Raw genomic sequence first — 11,223 nt, forward strand, 5'->3', positions numbered from 1 at the left:
TGATATTTCCTTACTTCCCTAGCCCCACAGATTGATGCAGTTGAATGCTGAGTTTTCAAAGGAAAAAGGTCTTGAAGATTTCAAGAATCTACACATTAACATTAAGCCTGCAGATATGGAGGAAGTGACACTTACCGAAGGAGGCGATGAAGAGATACAAAAATAGGCGATGAAGAGATACAAGAATCTACACATTAACATTAAGCCTGCAAGACCCCGGGAAATTCGTTGTACCATGTGCAATAGGGGCAAAAATAGTGGGAGAAGCTATTTGTGATTTAGGGGCGAGCGTGAAAGTAATGTCAAGTTCTCTTTACGAGAAACTTGGGTTGTGTGAAATGAAGCCCACGGAATTGATTTTGCAGATGACGGATAAATTTGTCAAGATACATTTGAGGCTGGTGGAAGATGTCGTGGTCAAGGTCGGAAAACTGAGGCTTCCTACAGATTTCGTTGTGCTTGACATGGAGGACGATCAGAATAGCCCTATCATCCTAGGACGACCATTCTTGGCTACTGCTGGAGCCATCATTGATGTTAAGAAGGGAAGGTTATCCATGGATGTTGAAGGTCAGAGAGTTGTAATCAAGGCGTCCAAAAGATCACATGATCCACTTTGAATAGGAAGGAGAGTCAGGCTGATGACTTAAAACAAAGCGCTGCGTTGGAGGCAACCCACAAAATTTTATCTTTCTATATTTTCATTTTAGTTATTTATTCATTTTATTTATAATTTTTTTTAGTCACGTGTTTTCACATCATTTAGACAAATAATATTTTAATGAGCAAGTCTGTGTGATAAGCTGAACACCCAATACATGAAAGAAAATAATGACAACGGGGTACTGACGCTCATCGCCACAAGTATGAATTGTTTAATTTTTTTTAAATTTCTTACTTACATTGAGGACAATGCATATTTTAAGTTTGGGGAGCACTTTAATTTTAATTCCTTTTACTTGAATTCCTGCAATCAGTTAGTCTAATTTGTGCCAAAAAAATTATTCAGTGTCTAGTAGGCCAAGTGTGGAAGAAGAATCAGGTGGCCAATACGATATTTTTGCCAAAATGATTGAGTCGTGGTGCATGCGTACAATTTCTTAAACGTTCACAATCATTTATGTACTTTTGTCGTGATCATCGATACATCTTATAAGGAGATAACATTTATTACATGATATGTACTACTTACTCATTAGATGATATAAATTTGGTCAACTCAATGTGTGCATAGAGTATCTAGATTTACTTGGGAAAGTAACCATGGGCAAGAACATCATCTCTCAAGATTAACCGGGTAAAAAGCCATGGTACCTAGGTTACGAAGAAAAATATTGAAATTATAAAATCATTGTATCTTTTTCTTTATATTTATATATACTCATTAATGAAGTAGAAGTCCGTTTTTTGTATCAAATTTTATAATTTGAACTCCTGTAAAATAATCAATTATCAAATTTTTTGTGGTGGATTAGAAATTTACGAAAAAGAGAATGGTTGAAATATTTTCTATATTCATATTTCTTGGTTTCAGTGTGCGGGTTCTCGTTAAAGCGGGCGGCTCAACCATAACATCGAGAACAACTTAAACTAGTCAAATGGATTGAGCAAAATCTCAGGCAAAATTCTTACACAAAGCTATGAACAGAATAGGGATTGATCAATGATAACGTCAAAATACAAAAACAAAAAATTTAAGATTACAGGCTAGAAAATACATGTTACCGAAGATATCTCTCTATACACTACACCTCTTTGGATTCATTTCAAATTCAACAAGATTTGAGCTTAAATTTTAACAACTTACATTTCTAGGCATCATCAACATAGATGGTTTCCTGAGAAAACAGCCCACCAAAAAACTTGCGTGTCTCGGTACGGGGCGGCACTGGTGTTTTCGCTTTAGGTTTAGCAGCAACCTTGGATTTTGGAGGAGGGGGCGGCTGCCGAGCAGGAGGAGACTTCACTACTGCCTTGAGGGAAGGGAGAGAGCGAGCCTTAGCTTGTCCCCGCACAGTGGCGACTTGAACTTTAGGCTCCTCGTCTTCTGGCTTTTGAGCAGCTATTTTAAGCTGTGAGCTAAACTTTTCCCAGTTAAAACCTGACGTGATGTCTTTTGCTTTGTCGAATATGTTTTCGACTGATGGCCCAGCATCTGGTTCTTCACTCTTTTGAGCTTTTGTAGGTTCACTTGAAGTTTCTTCCTTTAGCTTATTGGCTGCTTCTGCGGCTTGCTCGGTTGCTTTGGTAGCCTCTTCCTCGAGTTTTGCGTTTTCTCGTGCTTCTGCATAAGCTTTTCTTCTACCATCGTCTGGAACGGCTCTGTCAGAAACAGTTATTCATAAAGGATTTGATGATAGCTAGTCGCTGCCAAATCTTTAGATGAAAAGGGATCTTCTAAAATGATTGTGTTGACGTAAAATAGGGAACAAGATTACCTGAAAAATTCAGAAATAGCTTTTGCGGATGCTGATGCATCGGTGTAAACTTCAACAACCTAAATATTGCATCAAACTCCAAAGATTAGATAGTACAATAACATGATATTAACATGGAGAGTCAGATGAAGAAATTGAAGCACACATAGTCTAACATAAGAGAAGTTTTAGTCATGCACGGTTTGAAAATAAGACACAAGACTCGTAAAGGAATGCCTTTATGATTATTCAACCTTATAAAGGGCGCTGTAATTAGGAATACAACAATAAACAAGAAATAAAAATAACCTTATTCTCTGCAACTGAAGTATTCGAGAAAATATCAGCCACCACTGAAGCTATCTGTGCTTTTGTTACCTGTTTACCAGGACATAAAAAGAACCAAAGAAAAGGTGTTCAGAAATTAAATAAATAAAAACAGACAAACAAATAAACCGATCCATTGGAAAATCTAAAAGCTTTGCAATCTCAGCCGCTGAAAGCTGGATTTTCCCAGATGTTTTCTTAAAAAAAAAAAGAAATGAAAACAATTGAATACATTACATTACTTTGTATTCGTTTGGTCCGGTAGCACTTCCTTCAGCCAACACTACGACATTGTACGACCTCTCGGGTGAAAAATCTTCCGTCAACTTTGTCTTTATGAGGGTGTAACTAAAGTCGGTTTCCACAAGTTTTTGCAGAAGTTCAACTACTGTCGGGGGCTGAGTTCTCGAAAATATGTTGCTAAAGAACGATGTGATGCCATCAAGAACATTGTAAGTTGAGGCAACAGAGGGAGTTCCATCATATATTATCGTAACATGACCAACATTTGCCAATTGTGAGGCTTGAATCACTTGTATGGCATCAGAAACTGTTACCTCGGAGGTTGGACCATTTTCCGCTGGACCAATGGTGACCACAACTTTGCTAGCGTTCCCGATTGCTTTGGCTATCGATTCTGCATCTTGGAAAGTGGAATCAACTGCATTTAGCCTCTTCGATTCATCGAAGGATACGATCTGTCATAGGCATGCAGGTATTAAATACCAACTGGCTTGCGTAACACAATTTTCATACCTACACACTCATATCTTATCTAGAATTTTTAGTTTGAACTTTCCAACTTTTAGCCAAAAATTTTGGTACTTTTCAACAAGAAAAGACAAACCAAGCACCCTAACAACTAATCTCACTCAAAACCGACAATACAAATACATCAAAAGAATGAGCTAACCTTGTACTTGACAGCCAATTGTGCCAATTCTTGTGCAGCAGCAATATCAGGCACACCGGCCCTGACACTAAAACCCTGCCGCAGAAGCGTCTGCGCAATGCGTATGCCAGCCTGCCCAGTTGCTCCAGCTACAAACACCGTCCCCGGGTCCTTCCGCCGCCCGAAACTCAACCCAGAAGACGACGGTTTCGGGGCTGCCGCTGGAACTATTGACTTCACATTCGGCAAGTTTCCGAAGTTGAAACGGAAAGGGGTCGAATTTCCCGTATCTATCGCCGGAGAATCATCGTCCTTTTTGGCAAACACGGAGAGCCTTGGATTCTTGAATATGAACGTGCGGTGAGGAGTACAGGTAAGAAGAAGTGAATTTGAAGCAAGCTGGAATGGAGCCATGAACCCGTGAAGAGGAGGGAAAAATTACTCCAAAGAATCAAAAGCGTTTCACGAGTTTTGATTCATTGCCCCATCCATTCACGCAAAAACAATCTGAATTTTATCCTAATGCGAGGATTTTTGAGATGTATATCATCAAAATTTTGTGCTGCGGGTGGCAAGAAAGGAACATGAAGCTTCTTGAAATCCAATCATATGAAGCCACGTGATTTGTGCTTTATCCGGACAAAAAATTGCTCACCAGACGTTTATATGATTATATTATTATGATTATTATTATATCCTTGTCCATTTTGCACATTTAGAATGAGAGCAAAAATCTTTTTATAACTGAAGATCAATAATTATCTACGAAATTTGGATTTGTCGGAGGGTATCTGATGTAGGTGAATTTTACGTGTTTTTCATATTATGCGATAGTTCATTGTATTGCACATATCGTACTATGATAGATGTTGTTGCATGTGGAAACCTACTGAGAAAAACTGCTGAGGAAGGATATGAGTTATTGGAGGAGATGGCCGCTAGCAGCTATCATCCTCAATCTGAAAGGAACAACCAGCGAAGAAGTGCAGGAGTTCACCAGGTAACTGATCTTTCCGCTATTACTACACAACTTGATGTCTTGAACAGGAAATTGGACGGCTTGAATATGGGCGGCACGGCTATGCGTCTTCAAGAGATATTTTGTGAAAAATGCGGAGGAGAACACTATATTAAGTAAAAGCAAGATAGTGGTCCTTTTTATGTGCAAGAAGGGGCACCAGTGAATCAAGTGGGAGTCAAAAACCGTCCAAGGAATGATCCGTATTCGAATACATACAAATCTTGGATGGAGGCAACATCCCAACTTCTCATGGGTGGCCAAAACAGTCAGAATCGACCAAAAGGAGGACAAACATATGGGAAACAACCGATATACAGATCTGACCCTCCTAAAGAAGAAAAGTCTAATTTGGAGCAAATGATGTCTAAGTTTATCTCGTCCACTGAAACTAGACTCCAAAATCAAGATGCATCGATAAAGGGGCTAGATAATCAGATTGAACAGTTAGCAAAGATGATAGCAAGTAGAGAGTCGGGCACCTTGCCAAGTAACACAGAGACTAATCCAAAAGAGCAAGTGAAGGCCATTGAGTTGAAAAGTGGGAAAGTTTTAGAGTCCAAGGAAAAGGAAAGAAGTCAAGTACCGGAGGAACAGACGGTGACATCCAAAGGTAAGTCTTCTAACTCTACACCAATACCCACTGCACAATCTAAAATTATTATCCCTCCACATATGCCTACAGCATTAAAAAAGGCGAAATTAGATGCGCAATTCGGTAAGTTCTTAGAAGTATTCAAGAAATTGCACATCAATATTTCCTTTTCTGATGCTCTGATACAAATACCAAGCTACGCTAAATTTCTGAAGGACATCTTAGCAAACAAGAGAAAATTGGAGGATCACATGACGGTTAATCTAACTGAAAATTTCTCTTCTTTGGTGCAAAACAGAATCCCACCGAAACTTAAGGATCTAGGGAGTTTTTCTATTCCTTGCATGATTGGTGATGTTGTTTTTCATAAAGCTTTGTGTGATCTTGGTGCGAGTATTAATCTTACGCCTTTGTCTGTGTTTAGGAAACTTGGATTGGGAGAACCTAAGTCAACGAGGATGTCTTTACAGCTAGCAAACAGATCTGTCAAGTATCCACGGGGAGTTATTGAGGATGTGCTATTGAGGATCTGTCAAGTATCCACGAGGAGTTATTGAGGATAAACAGATGCCTTTGATTTTGGGGAGACCATTCCTTGCAACTGGCAAAGCTCTAATTGATGTGCAGGAAGGGAAGTTGAGATTGAGAGTGGGAGAAGAAGAGATTATTTTTGACGTTTTTAATGCACTTAAGCACACACTGCATTCTGATAGTTGTTATAGAATTGATGTTTTTGATTCTCTTGTGTTTAACTATGTGCAGGATGCTCTTAGGGACCCTTTGGAAGCCAATCTCACTACTGAATCACGAGAAGATGACTTGGATGCAGAGAAAGCCGAGATAGTGGCATACCTCAATACCAACCAGCAATGGAAGAGGCCAATAAGGATGAGATTAGAGGACTTGGGGGATCGAAGAGACTATCCCTCAGAATTCATGCCTAGAGGAGCCACCAACTCTGGAGCTCAAGCCATTACCTTCACATCTGAAAACGGTCTATCTAGGTGAGAACAATAAACTTCCTGTGATTATTTCTTCTTCCTGGACAGATGTGATGGAGGACAAACTGCTGAAAGTCTTGAAAGCGCACAAGAGCGCATTTGCATGGAAAGTGGCGGATATCAAAGGGATCAATCCATCAGTCTGTATGCACAAGATATTAATGGAAGAAAAGTACTCACCCCTCGTGCAACCTCAAAGATGACTCAATCCAAAGATGCAAGAGGTAGTGAAGGCCGAAAATATTAAGTTTCTCGATGCAGGTATTATCTATCATATTTCAGATAGTGCATGGGTAAGTCATGTTCAATGTGTCACTAAGAAAGGTGGGATTATGGTGATCACTAATGAAAAGAATGAACTTATTCCCACGAGGACTGCGGGGTGGAGAGTATGTATTGACTATAGGAAATTAAATGATGCTTCCCATAAAGACCACTTTCCCCTCCCCTTTATTGATCAGATTTTAGAGAGACTAGCGGGACATGAGTTTTACTGTTTTCTATATGGGTATTCGGGGTATAATCAAATCACTATTACACTTGAGGACCAAGAGAAAATCACTTTCACTTGTCCTTATGGAACTTTTGCTTTTCGCCGTATGCCTTTTGGTCTTTGTAATGCCCCTGCTACATTTCAGCGCTGCATGACTGCTATATTCCATGATATGACTGAAACCTTTCTTGAAATATTTATGGATGACTTTTCTATCTTTGGTGCAACATTTGACTGTTTGCAGAATTTGAAGATGGTGTTGATGAGATGTGAGGAGACGAATTTGGTACTGAATTGGGAAAAGTGTCATTTTATGGTACGAGAAGTCATAGTGTTGGGGCACAAGATATCACAGCATGGAATAGAGGTGGATAAGGCAAAAGTGGAAGTTACCAAGAACTTACCACCTCCGACATCCATAAAGGGAGTTAGAAGTTTTCTAGGCCACGTCGGATTTTATCGACATTTTATAAAAGATTTTTCAAAAATTTTCAAGCCTCTATCTTCCTTACTTATGAAAGATGTGCTTTTTGAATTTAATTCTAACTATTTACAGACATACGAGGATTTGAGGGAGCGCTTGGTGAAGACTCCTGTCTTGGTGGTACCAGATTGGGATCTACCCTTCGAGGTCATGTGCGATGCCAGTTATACTGCGGTTGGTGTTGTCCTTGGCCAAAGGCGAAACAAGGTATTTTACACTATATACTATGCAAGTAAGACTCTAGATAAAGCACAATTAAATTATGCAACCACTGAAAAAGAATTACTTGCATTAGTATTTGCACTTGACAAGTTCCATTCATACCTTGTTTTGTCGAAAGTAATTGTGTTTACTGACCACTCTGCCCTTAAATATCTGCTTGCTAAGAAAAAGGCCAAACCACGATTGCTTAGATGGATATTACTTCTCCAAGAGTTTGACATCGAAATAAAAGATAAAAAAGGTGTAGAAAATGTGGTAGCTGATCATCTTTCTAGACTAGAGCATGTTAGTAAAAATTGTGAAAACGATGAGATAGATGATTGGTTTCCGGATGAACAGCTGCTAGTGGTGAAAAAGTGTCCCTGGTTTGCAAACTTTGCGAATTTTATTGTTATAGGCTCACCCCACCCCCCAAATTTAATATTTCACCAAAGAAACAAATTCTTTTCAGACGTGAAATATTATTTTTGGGAGGAACCCTTCTTGTTCAAAATATGTGCAGATTCTATGATCAGAAGGTGTGTTGCAGAGGAAGAGTTTGGTCAAATTCTCAACTATTGCCATGACCGTGAGGTAGGTGGTCATTTTGGACCAACAAGGACGGCATCTAAGGTACTTGAATATGGCTTTTATTGGCAAACCCTCTTTAAAGATGCTCGTTCTTATGTGCCAGCCTGTGATAAATGCCAACGGACAGGTAACATCTCTGACCATCATGAAATTCCATTAAATAATATCATTGAGTGTGAGGTTTTTGATGTGTGGGGGATAGACTTCATGGGACCGTTTCCCAGTTCGTTCACGAAAAATTATATTTTGGTGACGGTTGACTATGTGTTTAAGTGGGTAGAAGCAGAAGCATATGCCACTAATGATGCTCAAGTGGTCTTGAAATTTCTAAAGAAAAATATTTTTAACAGGTTTGGGACACCACGAGCAATCATTAGTGATGGTGGCACCCATTTTTGCAACAAACTCTTTGAAAAACTTTTGAACAAATACGGTGTCACACATAAGATTTCTACGCCCTATCACCCCCAAACGAGTGGTCAAGTGGAAGTTTCGAACCGAGAGATCAAGCGGATTTGGAAAAAGTGGTAGGCGTAAGTCGGAAAGACTAGTCAGTGAGGTTAGATGATGCTCTTTGGGCATATAGGACTGCTTTCAAAACACCTATAAGCACTACAACATATAGGTTATTGTTTGGTAAAGCATGTCATCTACCTGTAGAGTTAGAGCATCGGGCATATTGGGCAACAAAAGCACTAAACTTTAACTTTACTGATGCAGGTGAACGATGTCTGCTTCAATTGGATCAATTGGAGGAATTCCGGAATTTGGCATATGATCTCGCACTGTCATACAAGCAAAAGACAAAGAGGGCTCATGACAAGGGAATCATCGAAAGGGAATTCAAAGAAGGCAAAAATGTCCTACTCTACAACTCTCGGTTGCGACCATTTCCCGGAAAATTGAAGTTGCAATGGTCTGGTCCATTCGTGATTTCTAAAGTTTACCCATCGGGAGCTGTAGAATTGCAAGATGGAAAGGATGGGACATTTACGGTCAATGCCCAGCGACTAAAGTACTACATGGGTGGCACAGTTGAGCCACAACTTGGAATCTCCCGGTTCCAAGACAATCCGAACTGAAACCGACCGACAGTCTAGCTCTCTACTATAAATTGAAAATTACCTCTTCTCCCTACTTATTTCGATTTTACTATTTTCGTTATTTATTTATTCTATTTTTTTATTAAAAAAAATTTAAGGGGGGGCACCAAAAGAGGTCCGCCCAGGCGCGTCCCTTTTTCAAAAAAAATTTAAAAAAGCCGTAGAGCTTTCGTCCGGGCGGACATTTACATCCGCCCGGGCGCGCCCCTTTTCAAAAAGCCGCAAGTGATCCGTCCGAGCGGAAACTTATGTCCGCACGGGCGGGTCGCTGAAGTTTTACCTACAGATTTTTTTTTTCTATTCCCCCATTTAAACCCTACCCTCTTCCCTTTGATTTTCGCCTCCTCCTCTCTCAATCTCACTCAAATCATTTTTTTATGCAAATTTCAGGTAAAATCTTGTCTCACCACCTTCACCAAGCATCAAGAAGTCAATTTTCCGGCTATATGGGACGGCTTGACTTTCGATCCACTACCACAACAGCCCCTACCACCGGCCCCGCGACCTCGACATCGCCTTCTTCATGACCGGATGGACGAACTTGCTACATTAGCCGACCATCAGTTACAGTGGCAGGCTGTAAGTCAGACATATCAGACTACTACTGATGTCATGCTGTGTCTGTCCCTGAGCCACAGTGGTATTGACCCGACCCTTATGCCACCACCTATGCCAGCCTTCCCACCGCCGTTTCAATTTCACTATGCCGATGCACCAGAGCCAGAAGCTGGCGTCATTCCCCCGGAGGAGTACGAGGAGGCTGATCATTGAGAGGGGAGTCACTTCTGTCCCTTCTTTTATTTCTTGCATTTTGTTTAGATGATTTTATTTATTTATGTTTCTGTTGCAAGCTTCGGTTATATTGCATCCATTTTGTTTTGCACTATCTGTCTCTTTTTCTATCATCTGTTGCATTGGGGACACTGCTCGACTTTAGTATTGGGGGTGGATTAGTGTTGTTTTGTGTGTTCATTTTTTTGTGCTCTGTTGGTTTTATTTGTTGACATTTAGTTTTAGTTGTTTTGCATTGGTATGTGTGTCGTATTCGAAATAGAACTTGTTAGCCAAGGATGATTAAAAGGTGATGAGACATACCCTGTCTGTCGTGTACTCGCATTTCTTTAACACATACTGTGGTGAAGACATGAAGTTTTATTTAAAACATTGAATTCTCTTTGCACGAATGTTAGAACTAGAAGCATGCATGATAAGATGGTGAAAATTTAAAACCAAACTGGGGAACGAAGAGGTTTGAAGGTGTGAATTGAGGTTGACTATATTCTCTTGAATCGAGGTATTTATCAGCAGCATTAAAAAAGAGAACGATGGAGATGTAAGGTGTGGGGGGCTGAATAAAGGAATGATGTGGGGCCCTTAGCTCCTAATTGTTATTACAACACAATCTGATTAGGGTTAATTAATTACTTACAGCGGAAAACGAGTTTAAATTTTCTTTACAATGAGCCCAAAATATTTCTTCTATAATTTGAATACTAAAATAGTATTTTATCTCATATCATAAAACTAGCCCACACATAATCAAAACCAATCATATACAAACAACTCATATCCTCGGGACATGCCCCGGTATATAGATACACATATATACGGGGAACAAAACATAAAACCTCAGCTCAAACTGTGACTTCCTCCAGAAGTACCCTCTCTAGCCTCCTGATACCCTGGAGTACCTGCCATTGTCCACACACAAAGACAACAACAGCCCCCCTTGGGGGTGAGCAAAGCTCCGTATGGAACAACCATCATATATACCACAAGTATCTAAACAATAATATATGGTATGCAATGCATGTATGTCGTGGAGGTATCAGGTCAAATGCCCATCCACTGAGCACATGTCAGAATCAAACGAATCGCTATCAAATAAATGCTTGAGCTGACACACCGGCCTCAATCAGGGATACTCGTATGATAACGTCGACAAAGCGTCATCAAATCCCAGATCTCAATCAATCATCGGGGCCACAAATATCTATGTTTTAAGGGTCATGTAATACCAAACATAGCATTGTGTTCACAAACCCCATAATCCAATCAAATCATATCAGGGTATCCAAGGATCATAGCTCAACGTGCATGT

The 11,223-nt window shown here is 40.0% G+C and overlaps 2 protein-coding genes across 2 annotated transcripts; one reads left to right on the forward strand and one right to left on the reverse strand.

Annotated features, from left to right (window-relative positions):
• Nucleotides 1-1,641: 1,641 nt before the first annotated feature.
• On the reverse strand, nucleotides 1,642-4,181 carry LOC142541150 (protein PLASTID TRANSCRIPTIONALLY ACTIVE 16, chloroplastic). The gene is made up of 5 exons (XM_075647772.1): nucleotides 3,658-4,181; nucleotides 2,987-3,442; nucleotides 2,727-2,795; nucleotides 2,439-2,497; nucleotides 1,642-2,322 (listed from the first exon to the last, which is right to left on the reverse strand). The coding sequence occupies exons 1-5, from the start codon at nucleotides 4,048-4,050 to the stop codon at nucleotides 1,812-1,814; spliced, it is 1,488 nt and encodes a 495-aa protein (XP_075503887.1). The 5' UTR covers nucleotides 4,051-4,181; the 3' UTR covers nucleotides 1,642-1,811.
• Nucleotides 4,182-4,882: 701 nt separating this feature from the next.
• On the forward strand, nucleotides 4,883-9,893 carry LOC142538764 (uncharacterized). The gene is made up of 10 exons (XM_075644064.1): nucleotides 4,883-5,120; nucleotides 5,622-5,785; nucleotides 5,877-6,253; nucleotides 6,299-6,474; nucleotides 6,533-6,639; nucleotides 6,988-7,170; nucleotides 7,300-7,814; nucleotides 8,049-8,146; nucleotides 8,740-9,014; nucleotides 9,513-9,893. The coding sequence occupies exons 1-10, from the start codon at nucleotides 4,883-4,885 to the stop codon at nucleotides 9,891-9,893; spliced, it is 2,514 nt and encodes an 837-aa protein (XP_075500179.1).
• The last annotated feature ends 1,330 nt before the right edge of the window (nucleotides 9,894-11,223 follow it).

The sequence above is a fragment of the Primulina tabacum genome, chromosome 3, assembly GCF_025594145.1.
Source record: "Primulina tabacum isolate GXHZ01 chromosome 3, ASM2559414v2, whole genome shotgun sequence".
Taxonomy (NCBI): Eukaryota; Viridiplantae; Streptophyta; class Magnoliopsida; order Lamiales; family Gesneriaceae; genus Primulina; species Primulina tabacum.